This window comes from Lactuca sativa, chromosome 5 (assembly GCF_002870075.4).
Source record: "Lactuca sativa cultivar Salinas chromosome 5, Lsat_Salinas_v11, whole genome shotgun sequence".
In the NCBI taxonomy this organism is placed as follows: domain Eukaryota; kingdom Viridiplantae; phylum Streptophyta; class Magnoliopsida; order Asterales; family Asteraceae; genus Lactuca; species Lactuca sativa.
This window is the reverse complement of record NC_056627.2, coordinates 282,204,409-282,229,727: the sequence shown is the minus strand read 5'-3', so window position 1 is coordinate 282,229,727 and position 25,319 is coordinate 282,204,409. Positions and strand designations below refer to the sequence as shown.

The following is a 25,319-nucleotide window of genomic DNA, read 5'->3' as shown; positions in this document are numbered from 1 at the left end:
AGTAACCTTCCCTTGGACCATTTGAATCGCTTCTCCCTCCCTCTTAGCTACCAAACCCGAGAGAAAAAGACTGAAAAAGAAGTGAGGCCGTCTAGGGTTTTAGTGGGGAAGTAGACACTTCAAGCTCAACATAAACAAAATATACTACTGAAAACTTTTAAGGGTATCCTGGGATACCCAGGCTCCAAGGTGGATCCGCCTATGGCAAACAACCTTTTAAACTTTTGACTAAAAAAACTAAAAATCCAAAAAAAAAAAAGAATTCAAAAGTAATGTCAAACATGAATAATGAGTTTTTCACTTCAAAATAAAATTTTCATTCTCTAATAAAAGAATAGTTTTATTTTCCTTTTGATACATGTCACTATATTAAGCCTAATAATTAATATATATTTTATTTTCCTTTCGTCATGTGTCACCGTATTATGTCTTTTAATTAATGCATGTCAGTTGTCAATCTATTGATTATCCATTTTAAATTTCTTATTATAACTACATTAAATTAATAACATTAGGATAAAAATTAAAATAAAATTAATATAAATTATAAATTGATATAATTTTAAATATTTATTTAAATCAATGATTATAATTTTATATAATTAAAAATATTTTTTTACTTAATAATTTATTTAAAACAAATGATTAATAATTTTAAATTTTTTTACTATTAAAATTTAATTAATTTTATAACCATAATTTTGAGGAGCTTCTGTCATAAGATTTGGAAATGAGGTGGGGTTGGGTTAAAGGACATGAATATGCCACGTACTTGAATGAAAAACAAAGCAAAAGGTGTAAATAAGTGTGGGTAATAATAGATCGATGGTTCAGTTTAGGGCTTCAAAAGAAGCTGCTTCTACATCATCATCATATCTGGTCTTTTTTAATTAATTTCTGTAATTATTATTATTATTATTATTATTATTATTATTATATTTCTTTCATATCTGAAACATGTTGATTTACAAACAAGTCAAATGAATGGCCACCGGTTTTCAGGGGAAGATTCTATTTCTTTCTCCACTGTATCAAACCAAACCAAACAGATTATACACACCAACACTTCATTTTCTTTCCAACAAACGATTTGATTTTTGTGGTTCTCCTTTAAAGAACCTCTCAAGCTCCTTCTATGGAAGTCGTCCCTCGTCACTGGTACTTCCACTCTACTAATACCATACTTCTTTTTATCTATTACCATGCTTTCTGAAATTAGGCACATAGAAAGGGGTTGCTAAGAATTGGAGTATAATTTCAAAGTTGGAAGATGGTTTTTGGATCTGAAATGTTCTGATTCACGATGGGGTTACTGGAAGTGACGACATGCTGTAGAACCGAAAGGATTTTGATTGATTTTTACGGAGCAATAGGCGGGTGACATGGATACTTCATCTCAGACTGGTTCGCAGACGCAGAGATCAACTCCGGCCATCATTCCCCGGTTCTCCGGCGATACTGATCATGATCCCAAGGATATTAGCTTGAGACAGTGGTTAGACAACTCAGAAAGATCCATTGATCCCCTTGAAAACATGCATATATTTATGCAGATAGTGAAAATTGTGAGCCTCGCACATTCCCAAGGGCTTCTAGTTCATAACATTCGACCTTCCTGTTTTGTCATGTCATCATTTACTCATGTATCGTTTATCGAATCTGCTTCCTGCTCCGATTCGAGTTCAGATTCTGAGCAGGATGTATCAAGCAGCCAAACCGATTCTTACAAGAACTTGCCAAATGATTTTCGTAACACATCAGAAAACAAACAAGTTATTGTTAAACAAGAAAAAGAAGTAGAAGAAGAAACGAAACATGTGTTTCCCATGAAACAGATTTTACATATGGAAATGAAGTGGTATACTTCGCCGGAGGAGGCTGCCGGAGGTCCAACTTCTTGTTCTTCTGATGTTTATCGACTCGGGGTTCTTCTTTTTGAGGTATGTACGTCTTATGACTTGGCCTTTAAGTTTACACTATGGGTTATCTTATTCTATAACCCACGTTGGGTTTATTTCCATGAACAGTTATATTGCCCTTGTAGTTCACCAGAAGAAAAGAACGCAACCATGTCTACCCTCAAACACCGCCTCTTTCCTCCACAGTTTCACTGCAAGTGGCCAAAAGAAGCCTTCTTTTCCATGCGCTTACTGCACCCTGATCCAGCTAGCAGGCCAAAAATACAGTCAGTTCCCCTATTAATTGTTATTAAATTGTTATTCATGGTTATTAAATTGTTGTTCATTGCACTATCTTTCAGTGAAGTGTTACAAAGTGAGTTTCTTAGTGAACCTAAAGAAAAGTTGGATGAAAGAGAAGCTGTGATAGAGCTTGAAGAAAAGATAATGGAGCAGGATATGTTGCTGGAATTTCTTTTAGAGGTTCAACAAAGAAAGCAGGAAGCTTTAGATTACTTGCATAGGGATATTACATTTCTGTCTTCTGATTTGCAAGAAGTTACCAATTCTCAAACATCAATTAGAAAAAAAGGAGGGTCTAATTCCGTTTTTGAGGTTTCGCCTTCTCAAAATGACAATTCCAGAAAACGCATTAGAACACAAGAAAATCAAGAAAATGGCATCCCCAAATGTTCAAGATTGATGAAAAACTTCAAGAAACTAGAATCGGCCTACTTTTCAACTCGACATAAAACATCCAAACCAAATAGCAATCCATTCTTGGAGGGACTTTCAAAGTACATGTCATACAATAATTTAGAAGTGAAGGCAGAGTTGAAACAGAGTGATCTTTTGAATTCTTCAAACCTTGTATGCTCATTAGGATTTGATCGTGATGGGGAGTTTTTTGCAACAGCGGGTGTAAATAAGAAAATCAAAGTTTTTGAATACGATTCAATCTTGAATGAGAATCGCGACATTCACTTCCCTATTGTTGAAATCCCAACTAGATCAAAACTAAGCAGTATTTCCTGGAATCGATACATCAAAAGCCAGATTGCATCAAGTAATTTTGAAGGTCTTGTGCAGGTAATTAATTATAACCCAAATCATGTCTTTTACACTATATAATTTGATATAATCATCAGCTTTTTAATTCGAAAAATATCAGATTTGGGATGTCACTCAAAATCAAGTATCCGCAGAAATGAGAGAGCACGCAAGACGTGTCTGGTCTGTTGACTTCTCGGTGGATCCCACATTGCTCGCGAGTGGGAGTGATGATGGTTCTGTTAAGCTTTGGAACATTAATCAGGTAATACTGTCTGCTGTCTACTGTCTATTGTCTGGACACTTAATAAGTTGTTTTTGTTATTGGTGCTGCAGGGAGGGAGTATTGGTACGATTAAAACGAAGGCGAATGTGTGTTGTGTTAAGTTTCCATGTGATTCTAGTAATTTTGTTGCATTTGGGTCAGCAGATCATAGAGTATATTACTATGATCTACGAAATTTGAGCATACCACTTTGCACATTGTTTGGACACAAGAAAACCGTTAGTTACATCAAGTTTGTAGATTCAAAAACTCTTGTATCATCGTCTACTGATAACACAATGAAGCTTTGGGATTTGTCAGACTGCACATCTCGAGTTCTTGATCGCCCACTTCGGTCATTCACTGGCCATGTCAACATGAAGGTATCACTTAATTCCATCATGGTTTTTGAGTTGATCCCGACTTATTAGACTAAATAAATTCATAATTTTTTTTTTTTTGTGTGTGTGTGTTTTGCAGAATTTTGTTGGTTTATCTGTTTCGGATGGCTACATTGCTACCGGTTCAGAAACAAACGAGGTACTTCCCACATTTGGATGCATTTGTTACATGGGACATGACTGGACTGGACTGGACTGAACAAACTTTTTTATTTTTATTTTTATGATAAGGATGAGGAGGACATTCACATCTTTTACAGATTCCTAACTTTTTGTGTTGGACAAAAAGTTGTAATCTTTGTCTGATTGACTGACTACTATGATGTCTTGTCAGGTCAAGGTCAAATGCAGTACAACTTGTTTTGTCATATCATGTTGATGTGTTGTTTGTTGACATGTGAATAGGTATTCATCTACCACAAGGCTTTCCCTATGCCTGCATTGTCATATAAATTCAAGGCCACAGATCCAATATCGGGAAATGAAGTGGATAGCAATGAACAATTCATTTCATCTGTTTGTTGGCGAAATCAGTCCTCCACTTTAGTTGCTGCAAATTCTATGGGAAATATCAAAATCTTGGAGATGGTTTAGTTTTCAAATTATACAAGTTTTAGGATTAGGGGGTATATGCAGATCTTTGTGTATAAAACTCAGTAGAGAGGTAAAACATGGGGGGAAAAATCATATTCATGTATATAATTTGTATACAACATTTTGTTTGGAAAAATTATTCTCTTAGATATATAATGCTTAAAGAAACACTCATATATAGTTGATCGGATTAAGTAGTTCATTAGTCATGACTTTCTTTACTTAATCGCTCTTTTCTTCATTAAGCCAAAAAAAAAAAAAACCCGTATATGCTTGTATAATTTATTAGATTAATTTATGAAACAATGCCTTAAGATATCCCAACGTGTTTCACGAAGCTATAATGCTATGCTTCTTGTGGGTTATTTGGAGATTCAGAAACCAGAAGGCTCATGCTGATTTTTTGAGATCCAAATTGGGGTTGTCATCTGAGGTACAAGTCCTCTCTCACTTGTGGCTCAATGCTCGGAAGCGGTCAGGGCAAAATTTAAGGTGGACAAATTGGTGCAGTGATCCAGTCCTCGAATGTTATAGTAGGCTTTAATCTTTTTTGTTCTCTTGTATTGTTGCTTTTTTTGTTCTCTTTTATACTCTTTCTTCTAGCCCCTGTCTAGTTCCTTTTTCAATGAATGCCTGCTGTTCCAAAAAAAAAAAAAAAAAAAAAAAAAAAAAAAAAAAATATCCCAACGTGGGGGTTTAACCATGATTTGAAGGAAAGATGATAGATACGGCGTTCAATGGTTGGCCTTACATTTTCTATAAAACAACACTTAATTTTTTTAAAATAGTTTTGATAAACCAATAAGAATAATCTAAAATTAAATTAAACAAAAAATTCTAACCTCTTTATTTTTGTTTTATGTAGTGTTTTTTACCTTTTTATTTATTAAAAAAGTAATAACTAGTTTAACTAGTTTTATTAATAAACAATTAAAAAACTAATTAATCGAAAATTACATAACAATCTTCATAAAATGAGTATTTATTTATGTGATTTGTAGTTTAGGTGTTAGTTACTCTATCATAATATTTAATTATTGTATTTTGTAGGTATTGTACCTTCAATATTATTTATACAATTCATAGCATTTTAAACTTGCAATCCAATAAACTTTATAGAATTGAATGTATCTTATATAAAAGAATGTTGGTGTAACTTTAAAAAGTTGAATTGTGGTAATGGAAACTCAAAACAAATAACAAAAAAAAAACGTCGCATATTCAATCAAATTTAATCCTTTGATGGACAACAAAAATGCTATAGCATATGGCATATAGTAAAGTAGTAAACACTAATTCCGAAATCTACATAAAAAGCATATCATCTATCGACATTGACTTTCATTAAACTTGGGTTGTTCAAGTAACTTGCGTATAAGCTGACTCAGCCTTTGACCACCTAGACCCGGTTTAATCCGTGTTGGTTTCCCCACCTTACTGCATTTAGGGTCACCCTTACACCACCCACCAGGTGTGAAACTCCCATTCTTCCGGTGTAACAACATCTTATCAATTCTATCCAAAACAAGACTATTTTCCTTAAATTTACGCCCAAATGCGGCCCCACTTGCTATCATTTTGGTTGTGTCATTTAAGGTGAGTACATGAGGATGCTGTTTTGGAGGAGTGTCCCATGAAATATAATGCATATCATGGTTTACTACTGTTGGAATAAATTCCGGGGAATTGCAGATTACTGTTTGGAAGTAACCTTCCGGAGACGACACAAAATTCGTGTAGTACATTAGTAAAGTTCTTGGTAGATTGTCCCATCCCCATATGCAATATTCCACAAATGATCGCGATAGAATCATCCATGCCGATCCTAACACAGTATCAACATCAATATCAGTATCAGTACCAGTAGTATTAGCATGTAACATAATACATACCTGTAAATAATTTAAAGGTTGTCGGGAGAGCCCTTCTCGGTTGCACCCAAAAGATATCGGACTTTGTGTTCTGGTATAGTCCGGGGTCCACCATCAACGGCATTGCCCTTTTGTGCCTGCATAAAAACTTAGAAATGTAATAACCGGCCCCACAGGGATAGTGTGTAACTTTGGGTTAATATACAGTTTATGCTTACTCTTTCCACCCTAAATGGCTTGTGTGCTCGATGAAGTTGAGGTCGCGTTTAAGATCACGAAATGCAAAAATAAGATCTGCAATGCAATTAAGTTGAAGAAAATGAAACCGATGAAATTGATGTAGAATTCAGATATGGGAAATGAAGAACAAACCATCTTGAGTTACGAGAGGGTAATCGGAGGCACTGAGGTTTATAAACCAATCCCAATCTTTATTCTTTTTAAGAAGAATGGCACATGCGTGAAGTGTGTTTGACACCATTGTTGGACCTCTGTATGTAACCATGTTAGCTTTTGAGATTATGTAAACGTTTCCGATTGCAGTAAAAACCGGATCGTTTTCGACCCGTGAAGCGAGTTCGATTCTTTCTTCGGGTGGGGATTCGAGATCGAGATGGAGAATGTAATAGTTCCATGGATGATACAGTGCTTGAAGTGTTCTCCATAGCTTGTTTAAATCCCCTTTTGACCCGGATACCAAATAAGCAAAACGAGGAAGAGGTGGAGGAGATGGAGGTGGGGATTGGATGTTTTCTTCAGAAAAATTCATGGTGGTTTTATTTGCAGAGATGCGAGGATTGAATGATGGAAAAATTGTTTTGTATGAGGAAGATACAGTGCCAAGATTGAAACATGTCGCGAAGAGGAAAAGAGATACGATTGAAGCCATGGCTATGGGGAACGCCCATCGTTTTTCAAAGTGAAGAGATTTTATCTCCTTAAGTCTGATCATTGTTGCTCGAATCCTGTAATTTCTGCTCATTTACATCATTTTTCTTCACGAATTTGTAACCGAATTAGTCCCACAAGATGTTCAAATACGAACCAACGCCTGATTTAATCGGATTCTCAGAAGTCAAATCTGCAGCGGTTAACATCAAGAACACTAAGTTCGATTTTTCTGAATTTGTTAAATAACTGAATAATATTATGCAAGATAACTAAATCGATAAAAACAATAAAGAATTCCGCTAATAAGATCAGACAAAACAGATAGCAACAAAAATGGAATAACGTAAACACGGCAAACACGTTATAAATCGATAAATCGAGCTCAATTTACACTTTAATTCTCAATCACGTAACGAAAAACTTAAAACCCCAAACCATTGAACAGTGTAGTCAACGGCTCAACGCATAGTCGTCATTGTTCATGGAAATCAATACTAAAACCTAGTGAAAACTGTATGCATATCGAGATTAACATAGACCACTCATTTCTGATCCTAAAAACTGTTTTGATTTTGTAATCAAAATCGGAGCTCAAAAACGCCACACCGATTCAATAAAAACCAAATTAAGCAAATCCGTTACACTTAAATCGAAACTTACTAAGTTCGTCAAGAATTTAAAGGAAGATTTACCTGGTTGGGGTTTCAGTCTGTCGGTGGAGACAATATTGTGCGCAAAAGTGATAACAGTGAAGAACAGACGGGGGTTTATGGATTGTGGGAGAGAGAAGATGAAGAAGACGCGGGGTGTTTGTCTGATTTGATTTTGTTGGATTAGTTTTTATATATTTTGGGAAATTCCTTTCAGATTACGAATAGTTTTCTCTGCAATTCTGTGATTTTAGTGTTTGCTAATTGCTACAGCTGCTATATGAATGAATAATATAATGAATTGCTAGGATCGACACGACATCATCGAGTTTTGTAAAATTTAAGGACCGAGTTATATCACAATCTTTTACAATTAATAACGGTCAACTTAATTTTAATTTCAATTAAATGTCCATCACTTATAAAAATGTTTCTAGTTTTCACATTATTATGGCAAATTTTTAACTATTTTGATTTTCTGAAAGCAAAATTTATCAAACAGTCAAGAACGTATCCAAATATATTTTTTTATATTTTTATTATATCAGCTATTTTTTATTTTTATTTTTGGATTTATATGATAAAATGTTTTCTAAGGACAATATTTTTGGATTTATATTTTTTATTTTTATTTTTGGATTTTTATTATATCACCTGGAAGCTCGTGGAAGAGATATGAAACAACTTAATCATTCGTATTAATAAAAGGAAATAACTAAAGGAAAACTGAGTGACACATAAAACAAATATCCAAATAATCCATTGAGTTGCAATGATAAAACAACAATGTTGATTCGAGTTACTTCTTCGATAAATGGAAGACTAAGGATTTAAGACCAAAAAATCAAAAATATCCAAAACAATGATATTTACTTATTTGTTCGATGACAACTCATATATAAATATATTTAAGTCTAAGCTTTCATGCAAATTGTTTTTGTATAAGAAGTAATATCTATCCATTGATTGTTGAATATTACAATTTTGTTGTACTCTTTGGCAACGGGAGAAGTTAATTTTTTTGTTATGATAAAAGTGATAAATAATTTATTTTTGGTGATAAATAAAAAAAAAATCTACATTTTTTATGACTTTATGAATATATTATACTTGTTTGTTAATTTAAAGGCTAACTTTCATAGAAGTCATTATAGTTTGGTTTTTTATTTTTTTATATGTTTGACCGTTATTTTTTTTAGTTTAACAGATTTTTTTGTCAAAAAGAAAACACTCTAAATCTTTTCCATTAATTAGCTTCAATAAAACAAATGGAAGGTTGTTTTTTTTTTTTTTTTTGTAAAATCATTAATGAGCTGCATTAAAACAAATGGAAAATTGTTTTTTAGTTAAATATGATTTTTTTAATAAAAAAATATAAACTTATCCGAATGGTTAAACCCAATAAATTCCAAATATAAAGACTTCTTTAAAATTCAAAGTTTTATACAATAGTTTATTTCTAAAATAAAAACAGACTCTTAATGATTAAAACAAACAAAAAATCAAATGGTAAACCAAAAAGAAACAAAACTAAATATAGTATGAAATTTGATGGGTTTTAGTGGACAAAATATTTTTGTTTTTGGAATGTATGATTATGTATGGACTAAAAACCAACGTCGACTTGATGAAGAAGTAAATTACGGCTTTGCCCTTCTCAAGTCTTGATCCATTTTTTTTTTTTTTTTTGAAACGCCCAATCAATTAAAACACGACCCACGCCTACCAAACAGCTAGACGGGATGAAACATCGGGAAAACAAAGAGTATCAGATACAAACAATGGAAAGGAGAAATACACTACAAAGTCCAATTTTTAATACCCAAACTACTCCTATGCTTAAATCAAAGGAAAACCAGAAAAATAATCTCGTCGGTAATTCGGACATCAGAAAAGAGGTGTTTGATGAAAACCCAGGGGTGGGGTGGGGGCATATTCCCCATACGGGTCAAATATATCTTGCACATATCTTGTAAGCCAAAACAACGGGAAATGGTAATGACCACCAAATGGTTATAATAATATCTAGTATGTTTTAAATTTAATAATTATCTTAAATTTTGAGTTTTTACTTTTATTATTTTATTTAAGTATTTTCCATTTACATTATAATTTTAAAATCAGATGACTTTTTACTTCTTTTCTGTTTTAAGATAATTTATTCCAAACTCAAATCAAATATAAAAGTGGGTAGAAATCATTAATGGAGTTGAAAACCATAAACGGTAATTAAATTTTCAAAGTAAAATTTTGGTTTCTCAATCTTTAACAATCTATATGTATTATAAATAGATAGCTTTTGGATCAAGACTCGAGAAGGGCAATGCCGTAATTTACTTCTTCATCAAGTCGATGTTGGTTTTTAGTCCATATACATAATGATACATTCCAAAAATAAATATTGTGTCCATTAAAACCCATCAATTTTCATACTATATTTTTGTTTTTGTTGTTATTTTGGTTATATATATATATATATATATATATATATATATATATATATATATATATATATATATATATATATATATATATATATATATATATATAGGTTCCGTTGAGATTAAAAATAAAATAGAGATCTCGAGATTCAACCTCAGCCACGTATTTCACATCTGCCGCTTTAACCCTTCGGTGTACCGGCGCGACAGGTCTGGTGTAATCATAAATGATTATACAGTGTCACCCGTTCTTTTCTCCTCCGCCACCATCCCCACCACCGTAACCGCCAGCGCCACCACCACTACCACCACTTCTGATACCAATCGACCACACCATTATCACCTACATTACTTATACCACCGCCACCTTTGTCACCACCACCTCTTCTGCGACTAACTGTAACAATCATTTATGATTACTCAATCTGTGAACAGACATATATGTATAATCATTTATGATTATGCATATACGTATAAATATGTATAATCTTGTATGATTATACCTCTCTGTCATATAATCATTTATGATTAGATATACATCGTTGCTGCTGGTACGCTGGAGCATTAAAGCGGCAAATGCGAAATATATGGTTGAGGTTTAATCTCAAGATTGCTACTTTTTTTTATTTTCAAGTGAACCGTCCCATATATATATATATATATATATATATATATATATATATATATATATATATATATATATATATATATATATATATATATAGAGAGAGAGAGAGAGAGAGAGAGAGAGAGAGAGAGAGAGAGAGAGATAGAGATTGTTTTTATATTAGAAATAAACTATTGTATAAAACTTTGAATTTGGATGTCTTATCCTATGTGACTTATAAAAATCCTATGTGGAAACATGTTTGTTATCACTCTCGAGCCTAATAAATTAAACGGGCCGGGGTTAAACTAAATAATGTGCTGCGGTGGGTTAATGTCCACTGCGGCTTTACGAACAATTACGTGATCAGTGACCCAATCCGTATTGACTTTCAGCCGTACGATTTTGGTAATAAGTAAATGAATATCTGCTTGGCCGATCACCAACCACCGATATTTAGTTGGCTGCACCATTATTCCGTGGTCCCCACCGCGTAATGCGTTTTCTCCACAAAACTATTTATGTGCTACTCCTCCATCACTTAATATCTATTATGCAGACATAAATAAATGCGAAAATTAAATGTGCGTTGGATGCACGTCTTTTTCATTACATTTTTAGATTTTTTTTCTGTATTTTAAAATTTGAATATTTGGTATGTTTGGAAAGATTTCAGTTTAGAGTTATTTTTTCTGTCAATTATATAAATTTTTTATCATATCTCCCTATATTAATAAAAAAAACAGTTGTTTTGCCATGTGTCGTTATATTAGACCTTTTAATTAATGTGTTGCCCTCTGTCCTAATATTATTGTCCACAGACAAAAAACACACAGATTAAGAAAAACATTAATTACCACTAACTTTATATAATAAAATGACAGTTTTATCCTTACTTTGTGTTTAATGTTCCATTAAATACTTAGTTGGTTAGGTAATAATGAGGGGTATTTTGATAAAAATATTATTTATTTTTAGAAATGAACTATTATTTTGGGACAAATCAAAAAGGAAAAATTGACTATAATTTTGGAACGGAAGAAGTATTATTGTTTTCATTAATTCACAAATAAAAAATGTCTAATATATATGAAAAATTAATTTTATATATTTATTTGAATCAACAATTATAATTACACATAACTAATAAAATATCTCTTAATTAATAAATTATTTAAAATAATTGATTAATAATTTTGAGTTTTTACTATAAAAGTTTAATTAATTTTATAATTGTGGTTCCCATTGGTTTTAAACTAGTATATAATCAGCAAAACATGTTCAATTTACTTGTTTAGTTGTGAAACGTTTAATAACAAGTTAGATGGTAAACAAATTGAATGATAATTGCATTGTTTGATAATTATTTGGCAGAAAGTTTATCTATTTCTAAATGAAAATATTACAGATTTTCTTTTCCGTTGTTTAATTAGTTAAAGGAACGAATGTTCACTGGTTAAATAAACACATATTCATAATGGTCTCTTTCTTTCTTCACGTTCGTGAAGGTTCATTTATATTCATTTGTAAACATTCGTTCAGACCATACGGTATACTCTCAACGAGAGCATCCGTGATCCATGTGGCCACGAGAAAATTTTGTGCACACCACCCTGATAAATCGTGGTCGGGCGTGGTCGTTGTGCCTCATGTTGTCGACGACGATTTTAAACGTGAAAGTTAATTGGTGATTGCTTTCTCGACCGTTGAACAACCATTTGGCCTTTTTTTTCAAACTCAATTTAATACATATAAATAAAACCTTCTATTTTCACCAAAAGTTACACCTTCATTCTCTAAAACCACAAAACACATGCACATGGATTTCACAAAACACATGGAATTCTTAAAAACTTTTGACTAAGATGACGACGTAGAATTCGTCGAGACATTCTTCAACGTTGTGCAATACATTCACGATGAAGAAAGTTTGAATGTTGCTCATACAAGGGCGGTCGTCAATCGTGATCGCCAAGTCGCACACGACTTATTGGTACATGATTACTTTGCCGATAATTGTCTTTATAATGACGACTCGGTCGAACGTCCTTTCCGTCTGAATAAGGCTATATTTTTACGTATTAGTAATGATTTAGAATCTCGTTATGATTTTTTCAAACAAAAACCTAACACTGGAGGAAGAATGAGTTTTAGTAGTATACAAAAATGTGTGGCTGCTCTTAGGTATTTGGGATACAGTATAACATTTGATGCATCTAACGAATACTTGAAAATATCCGAGAGGACCGCAGTTAAATGTGTAGATTGGTTTTCTGCATGTATGTATGAGGTTTTTCACGAACAATATTTGCGCAAACCTACTCAACGTGATATTGATAGATTATATTCGGCTCATGAAGAAAGACATGGATTTCGGGGTATGCTTGGCAGTCTAGATTGTACACATGTTGCTTGGGAAAAATGTCCAAATGCATGGCGTGGTCAGTTCACTCGAGGAGATATAAGTGAACCAATTATCATCCTAGAAGCTGTTGCATCTCAAGATTTGTGGATATGACATGCCTTTTTCGGAGTAGTGGGGTCTAACAACGACATTAATGTTCTTGGCTAGTCTCTTCTTTTTAACGATATTTGGATCAACAAAGCACCTGATATGACGTTCACAGTGAACGGGCATGGGCACGCGTACAAATACATTTACTACCTTGGTGTTGGGATATACCTGGATTATTCTATAATGATGAAGGCATACTCGGTTCCTCGAAGTAAAAATGCAAAGTTGTTTACAGAAAACAGGAATCGATGAGAAAGGATATCGAGAGAGCATTTGGAGTCATTAAACAGACATGACATGTAGTCAAATATGCTACAGGACTCTGGGATAAAGAAAGAATTAAATGAATGGTCCTAGCATGTATTATAATGCATAATATGATTATTGAAGATGAAGGTCGAGCGATTTGCACATATGATCTGAACGATGTTGTCATTCCAATTGGGGAGTTCGTACCCAGAACGAATGAGTTTTTAAAGCGAGTTGTTGAAATTCATAACAGTGAAACGTGTTTCATTCTTCGAGAAGATGTCGCGGAACATTTGTACCAACGTAACATGAACGAAGATTAGTATTTTATATGTTTGTTTGTTTTATTTTAATTAATGTAATGTTTTTTTATTTCTTGATTAATTAAGTAATGTAATTTGAAGTTGTAATTTTATTTTTATAATTAATGAAAAACTAGTTAAAAAATGAATGTTTTTTAATTATTAAAAATGTAATTTTGTTGTATTTTTGAATTAAAAAAAATAAAAATAATGATGTGGAGTGGTGTGTTAGTGATATGTATCCCATGTTAGTGGTAGAGGAATGTGGTGCTAATGTGTCACCCACCACATATGTGGTATGTGGTGGGTATAACAGATGGTCTTACATGAAGTTAAGTTTGTCTATAACGATCATTAAGTTAAAATCTTTGAATTTAATTGTTACTTGTCATTCTTTATGTTGTAATTATGATCAAAGTAGTTTCTAATTGTCTCATGATAGATGTTGTTGTATGACGATGTAGTTGAAGCTAAATAGGGTATCCCTTTGGATATTAAGAAGCTAAAGGGTGATGTTTTTTCGAGTTAACATTGTGGAGATAATATTTAAATAAATATGATGATATAGACTCCATTTTTGAATTATTTATGTGTTTTTGTGTGTTGGTATTGTAGGATTTGTGTATAATCATGTTCTTATTAACATATCTTTTTTATTTTAGACACTCAAGTCCTCATTTATACTTATTTTTGTTTGTTTATGCTTGTTTATGTTCGTTTAATATTAACATATGAACACAATAAGATTGTTAAATGACAATCATTAACAAGAAAATTTATTCATTTATGTGTTCGTTTCAATATTTATGCGTTTGAACTTGAATAGACAAACATGAATAAACCATTGTTCGTGTTTGTTTATAGCCTTATTAGTCACTTCACTTAGAGCTTTAATTTCATTTAGCCATTGAGAAAGATAATTGCATGTTATATTGGGTTGTCATACTTTGTGGAATATAATTGACATATTTAAAATCTAAAATTTTATATTGGGATTGGGAGATTCTTGATTAGGTTCGGGTGTCTTGGAAGGGAGATTGTTGTATGATATGAGATTTTTTGTGGTGCTTCTCGAGTTATTGGGTTTGATCTATGTGTTGTCAAGGAGCGATTTCGAGGGCAAAATCTAATTCAAGTGGGGGAGAATTGTAACACCCCCGAATCCTGGATGAGAAATTTAAGAGTTAGAATGCACTTTGGAGGACCTACTCAACAAGTCGGTTGGTCCCGACTCGTTGTGTAGGGGTTGAGCTGGCTACGCGAGTTATGAAGCCTACTCGTCGAGTCGAAGGGATGGACTCAACGAGTTGAGTCTTTATTGAGAAAACCTTAATTTTAGGGCTTGCACCCTATTTAAAGGCCCTTAAGCCCTTATTTCCACCTCCCTGGCCATTTAGACACACTGAGAGAAGCCCTAGACGAGCTGTAGTCGTTGTGAGAGAGAGAAAGGCTAAAGACCTTGTGTTCAGGTGCATTTTTAGAAGAGGATTGAAGAGCAAGAAGGTTTGGAACGAGAAGAAGCTTTAGATCCGGTGTTCTTTTGGTGCTAGCTATCAATTGGAGGTAAAAAGATATCTCCTTGATCATTCCTTTTGTTATATATCTTTCTAGATATTTTTAGGGCATTATCCCATTCATCTTTTGATTTGGAGTTGCTGAACTGGTCATGGAAGTTGAGACTACAAATATGAGGTATATGAGTCCCTATGAGCCCAAAGATTCGAGCTTTATCAATATTTGGGCAAGTATTCAAGCATAAAGACCTTTATGGAGCTTGTTTTGGCATTTTGAGCCCTATATGCCATGCATGAACGTAAAGCTTGCAACTTTACGTGATGATTCGGCATTAGGAGACTAGATTCAGAGTATGAGACCTTATATCTATCCAAAATTGTATGAATGAGAAAATAGACTTAAGGGACTTGACGAGTCAGTTAGGGTTTACCCCGATGGTTTGGACGTGTTACAGACTCGACGATATAGTGAGACAACTCGACAAGTTGAGAGGGCTTACCCGTATTTGGATTCAGTGTGGACTCGGCGAGTTGATGAGATAACTTGACGGGTAGGTGGCATTCCCGGGTCTTCTGGACGTTGCATGGACTCGACGAGTTGGTTAGCAACTCGGCGAGTAGAAATTGGGTTTTTGCAATTTTACTGAGTTATGAGGGACTCGACAAGTTCATGAGTTGTACTCAGAGAGTTGAGTTAACATGAACTGTTGACTTGGGTGTGGACTTCTATTGACTTTTAGAGTTGGATCAATTTTAACTTTTGACTTCCGTTGACTTTAGGGTTTTGGTTAACTGTGGATTTTGGAGGCCATGGAGGGGAGGAGATTTGATCAGCAGCTCGAGTGTGGGATACATTTCTTTACTCTGCGAGTTGAGTCTTCTCACGATACATACCTGAGGGGTACTGTTGAGTGACTGGAGGGTCTTATTTGAGTTATGTGATATCATGCATTTTGTCTTTGTGATATATGCTATAGTTTTCAGTGCTTTACTGAGTAGGACCGGAGGGTCCAAATCGAGTTGTGAGACCGGAGGGTCTTCACTGTGACACATGACCGGAGGGTCCATATCGAGTCGTGAGACCGGAGGGTCCTCACCGATATGCATGACCGGAGGGTCCATGCCGAGCTATATCCATGAGAGGCTTATTATTTGTGTATGTGGTATTTTGGGGAACTCACTAAGCTTCGTGCTTACCGTGTTGTGTGATATGTGTTTCAGGTACTTTTCAGGACCGTGGGAAGGCGTCGGCTGGATTGTACACACCAGTTAGAGATTATGATTTCGAGGATTCTGGGATTTTATCAATATTGTTGACTTATGTTTTGACAACTTATACCTTTGGTGGTTTTTGAGAAATGTGATAATGAGTTTATGTGATCCTAAAAATGAAAATTTTATTTGGAAAACTTACGGTGTTACAAGTTGGTATCAGAGCCTTGGTTTGAGGGATTCGGATGTACTCTCGGGTATGTCTGGACTCAAACTGAGGATTTGAGAAAAAATTTCAAAAAGAAATGATTTTTCTAAAACGAGTAAGAGTATAAAGAGAAAACGAGACGGAGCAGTGTGTACAATCAGCTAGAGCCCGATTGGTGATTTCCTAAAATACCATTATTTGTTTCCATTATGAGATATTTATGAGGTATTAGAGCTGCATGCTAGAGGATGGGCTAGGTATTTCAAAAATTAGGGCCAAAGTTGTCTGATTCATGATGCCTTAGCCTATAGAATGCTATTAATTGATATTACTATTTTCTCTATGTATGTGTTGAGTAAGAGTACCTAGCAAGAATATTTTTGAAAGAGATTTGAGTATAGGAGTAATCTAGGAGAGATACCTAGATGTTCATTTGAGGAATCTACTAAGAGAGTAGTTGGATACCCACGAGAGGTAGGGTTGCCTGAGTTCGGTAATGCCTTTTAGAGTTGTAGATAGAGTGAGTGAAGTTGTATGATAGAGTGGTTTTGTGTGTTGGTGGAGGTGATTCGATGCCCGAATGTTGCTTGTTTTGTGCTTTGTGGAACTCTTGATGATGGGAGATAGCTACTAAGTGAATATGACGATATTCAGGAGGTAGATGGCTGGCATCATGAGGAGTTCTTCAGCAGCTAACGGCAGAGAAGTGTGAGGACCTAAAAAGAGCCTAGGGAGTGACCTTAGTTAGATGAGTACGTTGATAAGGAAAGTATTCGCTGGAGAGCGAACATGTGTAACGGGATAGGTGATCGAGAAGGTTGAGCATCTACTTCGGAAATCTGGGACGATCCATGTGGAAAGTAAGGGTAGATGTGACAGGTAGTATGGGCCTATACTAATCAAAGCAGAGGACCCATACTTCAAACACGGAGAATTCCAGAGGTTCTAAATAGTAGGTTGAGGGAAGATAACATGGTTCGGGTAGCATGATTCGTAGCAGAGTGTGTTTCCATCTTTACCAGTTATCCGACGATATGTGTTCAGACTGAGAATGGATATGGTAAATTGTGGGGCCAAAGGGCCATGTCGGTTGAGCTTCGATAGAGTGTAACTTGTGAGGAAATTGAGTTTAGATTCCGAGGAGTTGACTGGTGGGTTGCCAATTGAAGTCATGACTTGAGGAAAAGTGGAGGTAATACACTGAGGAGGATTGCGATTTGGGTTGAGTGATCGGACGATGGTTGAGATGTCACTTCCTGTGACAAGAATTACATTATTTACGCTTCTCGTGTGGAGCGAAAGAGATAAGAAGCTTCGTGTTTCAGATTTTGGAGGTAAACCCGGTGGGGTAGCATATAGTTGAGATATTTCCACTAGAGTATGTGTGCTATGTCTGTTGCGGGATATTTCCTATACTATTAGAGAGAGTCATCAAAGGGGATTGAGATGGATGAGGACAAGGATTGTTGGATTAGTGTCTAAGTCCATAGCTATTTTGGTATGTACTTGACCTGATGGTGCATGGTCCTTTTGGGTTGCCTTCACCAAAGCAACTTGATAGGATGAATTATAGAGAGAAAATATTAAATATGATTTATTAATATATTATGAGAATAATATATTAAAGGAGAAATCATATTGTTTAATTAATATTAGTCAAGAATTAATTGGTAATTAGTTTTGTGACTAAAAGAGATTAATTAAATTTAAGGGACTGGAATTGTAATTATAAGATAATTGCAATTGGGCTATGGATTGCCTCATATTAAAGGAGTGGACGAATTCTATGGGGAAACCCATTAGAAATCGTCTGAGGCCTTTAAGGAAAGGAGTTCATGGGTTGCTTAGGGCTTAAGCATCCAAATTAGGGTTTCCTTGTTAGATAACCCTAATAGCCTCACTATTTAAAGAGCCCTTATGCCCCAAAAACGTGGACAAGCTTCCTTCTAGGGTTTCCACACGTTTTGGGCAGCCTCCTTCTCTTATCCTCTTCATCCTCTTGCTCTTGGTGTTTGTGAGCCATTAGAGGAGTGACATTTGTGACTCTAAGCTTTCTAAAGTCAATACAAGAAGGATTTGAGATTGTTATTGCTACATAACAATCAAGGTATGATCTATACCCTAATTATATGTTATATTGATCATCATATGCTAGATCTAGGGTTTATAGTCTTGGATAAATTTCATGTACAATAGAGAAACCTAGATCCAAGCATTAGGGTTTGTATGAGCACATAGGATGTTCTTATAGCCAAAACCCATCAATGGTATCAGAGCCTAGATTGGTTTCTACTATATTGATGCGTTGTGTTGCTGAAAATCATTTTCTGCCCTTCTGTTCGACCTGACTCGGCGAGTCGGAGCGTCAGACAGAGGAATTTTCGGATTTTGTTGCTGTTTTGCTTAAGGATAATTACCATATTCGTTTTAAACCTATAAAATATGAATTTTATTGTTTCTTAATGAATATCCTTGCCAAAACACAAGATAATTACCGATTGATTAGATAATAACTTCCTTATATGATAAAGATTGGATTATTTGTATTAATAGGGTAACTTATTTTGCAAGAAATTGAAATTAGGTCAAATATAGATAATGATGAAATTAATTGTTTAATTTATATTATTTGTTATTTGATCCTTGTGTTATGAAAAGTTTCATTTTTCCCCTTTAGGTTTTATAGTTTAAATTTAAACTCAAAAAGTTTAGTTTTGAAATTTAAATAGTTGAAACCCGAATGTTTTGAAAAAGGTTTCAAACTTGCCCTCAAGTTTTGGAATTTAAATTTTGATTAAAAGTTTAATTTTGATGTATATTTAAATTCTAAACCTAAATGTTTTGAAATGTTTCAAAACTTGCCCTCAAGTTTTGGAATTTAAAAGTTGTTTAAAAGGTTTAATTTAGGAATGTTAAATTCTAAAACCCTAGTATTGTTATGAAAAAAATTCAAATCACACCCTTATGGTTTTATTAATTAATTAAGGTGTATAATAATCCATAAAAGTTTAGGTTTACAATTTAATTGAATTTAAAGTGTAATTGTTAAATTTGACCTCCTAGTATTTTAAAAGTGTAAAATACACCCTATACTATATATAACATTAAAAGTCTAACATTATATATATATATATATATATATATATATATATATATATATATATATATATATATATATATATGAGTAAAAGTCAGTCTTACCGTTAGTAGGCCTCATTCACGAAGCTGGTCTATAAGGGGTGTTTAAGGAAATTGCCTATAAAATGGCGATTGAATGGGTATCCACTCTTACCCACCGCACTCTTGACTAGTGGAGGATCGTTAGCCGAATGGGTAGGATAGGACAAAACCTTCCATTATAAGTATAATGAAGTACAAAAGTAACTAAATGTTTTACAAATTCCCAATCTTAGTTACTTAGGCAAAAGTGAATTGATGCAATTCCATGAAATTATACTTTGTGCCCTTGCGAAGACGTTAGTGGAGCGTGTGTGGTTTACCAGCACACTAAATGGTTCTAAGCAAAGGTAGCAAAGGGTGACTCAATGTTTGTCATAGTTCGGTGGAGTGTGTGTGGTTTACCGGCACATCGAATAGGTGACTGTAACATGTGAGGGCACTATGTAAGTTTGCATGGTTATTCACACCCGCTTTGTGATCCTCGACATCACAGTCACAAACAAGAGGGGCATATCGAGATTTAAACATGCCATTGAAATGTTCAATGAATCTCAAAGGATCTAGGAGTTTTCATAGATTTAAAACTTAAATTTCTTTTTCGTTTTTCATGGTAGAAATTAGTGAATCGTCATTCACGTACCTTCAAATATTCTGCAACTAGATTACGACATCCCTTTTCTAGGTTGTAGCATATTGTGTTGGGTCCTAGCCTTAGTATCTCATTTGGGTGATTTACTAAGGACTCAATCAATCAACTAACTTGAATTTGTTTTCTCCGGTATTGTAGATGTCAAAGTTCGACAACTATGGTCTTCCCAAATCCCGTGGAACAAGAATTCCACATGAAGATGATATTCCACGATTCGATCGAGGAACAAGAAATCATACTTCACTTCCTCCACCTCCTCCAATTATTCTCCCTAACCTACAAGTTTGAAGGCTTGAAAAGTTCAAGCTCACTCAAGCCCTTTTGACAAGTAAACATAAAGAAGGAAAGTTGGTGTGTGCACACGTCCTAGGGATAAAGTCACACATTGATAGGTTAAGAATGTTGGGATCCGTTGTCTGTGAGGAGATGGCTGTTGATTGGGTTCTTCAGTCACTTCCTGACTCATATAGTGAGTTCGTAAGAGAGTACTATATGATGAACTGCGACGTGACCCTTATAGATCTCACCTATATGCTTATTGTTGCTGAATCAGCAATGGTTTGGCGCAATAGAAAAGCAAAGTTGATTGGTGAATCTGCCTTCAAGACCTCTATGGATATAGACAATGGCAACGAAAGACATGCTATGATCGAAAAGTTTGATCATAAGAGAAAGGCAATGTCTGAAGTAGTTCCATGTCTTGTTCCAAAAGAGTCAATTTGCTTTTATTGCCAAGAGAAGGGGCATTAGAGACGAAGCTGCCCTATTTACCTAAGAGATCTAAGAGATGGGAGAGTCAAAACGTATGGCTCTGCTCTAGGTAAAATCCATTGACTAACTTTTTTAAGCTCCTGTTCTAGATTCTTAATACATAATGTGATAAGATTACAATTGATGTTTTGTAGGATCGAAGAAAAGAGAGGAAGCTTAAGGGAAGAAGTGAGCAGAATCTAACCGTGAAGAAATGGATTTCGATCGCATTACTTGAAGATTAGATTATTGAGCTACTACTTAGAGTTAGAATTAGATTGCTAAGAAATATGTATTAGCATAGTTTTTCAATGAATTGCGTTGTAATGACAAATTTTTTTCGCAATAAAATAAATTTTGATTTTATATTATTTATTTATCCTTGCAATGGCGTGTATGAAAAATTGATGTTTGAATGTTTCTATTATTAACAATAATGGATTTGATTCTTAATTATGGAAATATCGAAAATTTACCGAATAAGGAGAGTTTCTCATCACCCAAGTTTCAATTGGACAGAATCATGCTACTTGGTTGTATGATGAATGAGAAATTTCATATTTGGAAATTAGACTAATTCATTGGCAAAGTGTCAAGTGAAGGACTAGGAGATCGAGTACACAAAGTTGCATGTTGATCAAGTCCACCATAAGAGTAACAAAGATATTCGTCATGATTTTCTAAAGGTTTAGTAAATATGATTATACTTATAAGATTAAGTGTAATTCTGAATTGATTGAAAAAGTTTAAATCAATATCAGAACGAATAAGAAGAATCAAGTAGGCAGAAAGATAAAAGTTTCTTCATTCTAAGAAGAAAGGAGAGTACCTTTTATGCTTTATGATAGGTCTTAATGATTAAGAACCATATCTCAATTGATCCTCTAAGTGAGTCTTATTACAATTGTATGTCTAAGAAGAGGAATCAAGAATTGAAGAAATGGTTAAATCAAGAAGTCAATCATACTTCGTCCCAAAACAAGTCTTAGAGTTAAGATTGTGAAATTGAGTGATAAGTATTAATAAGGTTTATAACATTCATCAAATATGGAAAGTTGTGATGTCTAGGATAAGACAAAGACCAACTAGGACCAATTTATGAAGTGTTCTGATAAAAACTACACTAACTCTTGAATATTTGTTTGTCAAGAAATGTTTATTAACAAGAGAATCTTATATGTCAAGGAGTCAGTGGGAGTCTTAATGGTCTTGAAAGGTTTCAAGAACAAATCAAAATAAACCTTATCAATCATCACTAGCACACGAGTTGAGGTTTACAACCTATCGTGTTGACACTAAATTGCTTCTGTGCCGTTCCAATTGAGTTAATTATGCATGTGAGTTCTATGAGTTCTCATTTGAACGCATAAAAGGCAGGCATCTTGATCAATGAAATGTACATTGATAGGAAAAGGTGAGCTGCTTAACTACTTGGAAGACATGGTGGGCAGCTGTGCTACCATAAGGCAAGAAATCAAGATTAAGAAAGTTCGGTCCATATGAGTTTGAATTTGTCGTAAACTTTGGTTTTGACAAATTCACATGGATAGGAACACATACACCATTAAAATCTAAGTCTCATAAGATTCCCTCCTTCGTGAAAATGACTGTGAGGAAATGCTTTCACTAAGAAAGATTTTAAAAAAGATAGTGATTGTGAAAAATTGTATTCTCGAATTCGATTATGGTTACGGTATCCCTTTCCATGATTTGAATTGTGAGGTTTGGCAATTAGTCTGAATTGTTTAGACACACATATGAGCTATCTAAAAGAAAGGTGTATAAGCTTAGATAAAGGATTATCAAAGCATTAGGTATTAGAAACATGATCTTAAGAAATTCAATAGGTATTGTTTTTCTGAAAGTTAAGTTGTTTCTGAATAGATGTCAAAGCTAGTGGGAGCATAAGTGTTATGTTCATCATGATAGTGGGAGCATAAATGTTATGATTGTATGATTATTATGGAAAGTATTGCAAGTTAGCAATGTTAATTATATAAAACAAGAGTTATACTTTGTAGAGTCGCAATAGTTGAAAAGTTGTTTTGCTATAATTAAGGGAGAAAATATTATGCTTCATTTCAAATCTAAAGGCTTAGGTTGTGTAATGTTAATATTTTAGTCAAGGAAACATAGTGTGCTCACAAATTTCGATTATGATTACGGAATTCCTCTTCATAGTTCGAATTTTGAGAACGTACCACATAAAATATTATGGCAGAAGATTGATAAAGTATCAAATCTTTATGTAAGACGTTATGCATCGTGTCCCATACGCTTCGGGTATAGGATTGATTGCAAATGCTATAATATTTGACCATTCTAAAATTTTCCAAATGTCTAGCGCATTTTGAGGGAAAAGGACAAGAATCGGTTTTGACTAAGGTAATTAAACAACTATCAAAGGACAATCCAAAGTTCGCCGAGGATTGGTCGCTTGTGAGTAGTTGGAAGCATGATGTTGGATGGACCATATTGAAATTATTATGAATAGATAAGATTCTATTGAGAATGAGTTGTCATATGGCAAATATGGAAAGGTTTCCATACTGGGAGTTAGATATTAAGAATCTATGTCTAGATTAAAAATTTTATGCAAAAGGATGTTCAAAGGAATGTACTTTGAGTGAGAGACATCATTTCTAAGAAATTGTATTGTAACAATCTCCGATAGACGACTTTGTAATATCGTTGGCAATAGTCTTTGTGACTTTGTGCTATGACATTACGAAAGGATCATTGCATAAAATATTAGAATCTAGCATATTCTATAAGTGGCAAGAATTTGATATTCTTTCACTTGTGAAAAAGATTGGGAGTTGTGAAATGAGTATGATTGGAAATGTGTTCATTTGATCTATTTCACAAAGTAAGAACCATAGGTAAACATTGTGTGCATGCTAAGAGCATGGGACAAGTGTTGTAATAATTTAAGTAAAAAGTTGATTACCCGAAACAACAAATAATGAGTAATCGATATGGTGATAAATAAAAGGTGTTTTATTTATGCTCAAAGGTTTGAGGCCATATGGGATTAGTATTATTCTTGTGTTTCACTTTGCATGTTTTGACTTCCTGAATAATTTAATTGGTTTAGAACAGTCAAATTATTCGAACGGGCCACAGTCGTTCATATGTTGGAAGTAGGTATGAATAAAGACTATCGTGAATTGGTGTGTGGATTGTCTAAAGAGTATTAGACATAAGCAAATGTTTGCTGCAACGTTCATGAGTGCTTATTGTTGGATTAGTGTCTAAGTCCATAACTATTTTTGTATGTACTTGACCCGATGGTGCATGGTCCTTTTGGGTTGCCTTCACCAAAGCAACTTGATAGGATGAATTATGGAGAGAAAGGATTAAATATGATTTATTAATATATTATGAGAATAATATATTAAAGGAGAAATCATATTGTTTAATTAATATTAGTCAAGAATTAATTAGAAATTAGTTTTGTGACTAAAAGAGATTAATTGAACTTGAGGGACTGGAATTGTAATTATAAGATAATTACAATTTGGGCCATGGATTGCCTTATAATAAGGAGTGGACGAATTCTATGGGGAAACCCATAAGGAAATCGTCCAAGGCCTTAAGGAAAGGGATCCATGGGTTGCTTAGGGCTTAAGCATCCAAATTAGGGTTTCCTTGTTAGATAAACCCTAATAACCTCACTATATATATGACCCTTATGACCCAAAAACGTGGACAAGCTTTGTTATAGGGTTTCACACGTTTTTGGGAAGCCTCCATCCTCTCTCCTCTTCATCCTCTTGCTCTTGGTGTTTGTGAACCATTAGAGGAGTGACATTTGTGACTCTAAGCTTTCTAAAGTCAATACAAGAAGGAATTGGGATTGTTATTGCTACATAACAATCAAGGTAATATCTTAAACCCATTCTCATGTTAATATGATTACTTGTATGCTAGAATTAGGGTTTATATTCTTGGATAACTTGCATGTACAATAGAGAAACCTAGATCCAAGCATTAAGGTTTGTATGAGCACATAGGATGTTCTTATGACCAAAACCCATCAGTGGTATCAGAGCCTAGATTGGTTTCTATA

General features: G+C 34.1%; 2 protein-coding genes across 3 annotated transcripts; one reads left to right on the top strand and one right to left on the bottom strand.

The window, feature by feature from the left end:
- The first annotated feature begins 971 nt into the window (after positions 1-971).
- Positions 972-4,388, top strand: LOC111910185 (protein SPA1-RELATED 4). Of its 2 annotated transcripts, none has more exons than XM_023905960.3 (7): positions 972-1,940; positions 2,028-2,185; positions 2,261-2,987; positions 3,070-3,213; positions 3,285-3,596; positions 3,694-3,753; positions 4,020-4,388. In XM_023905960.3, exons 1-7 carry the CDS (start codon positions 1,383-1,385, stop codon positions 4,206-4,208), a joined length of 2,148 nt encoding a protein of 715 aa, XP_023761728.1. In that variant the 5' UTR covers positions 972-1,382; the 3' UTR covers positions 4,209-4,388. The 2 variants fall into 2 exon arrangements, with proteins under 2 accessions (XP_023761728.1, XP_023761729.1); XM_023905961.3 differs by having other exon boundaries at positions 1,775-1,940; positions 2,045-2,185.
- Positions 4,389-5,405: 1,017 nt separating this feature from the next.
- On the bottom strand, positions 5,406-7,950 carry LOC111910184 (beta-glucuronosyltransferase GlcAT14B). The gene is made up of 5 exons (XM_023905959.2): positions 7,663-7,950; positions 6,452-7,160; positions 6,298-6,373; positions 6,101-6,216; positions 5,406-6,033 (listed from the first exon to the last, which is right to left on the bottom strand). Exons 2-5 carry the CDS (start codon positions 7,059-7,061, stop codon positions 5,534-5,536), a joined length of 1,302 nt encoding a protein of 433 aa, XP_023761727.1. The 5' UTR covers positions 7,062-7,160; positions 7,663-7,950; the 3' UTR covers positions 5,406-5,533.
- Positions 7,951-25,319: the final 17,369 nt, after the last annotated feature.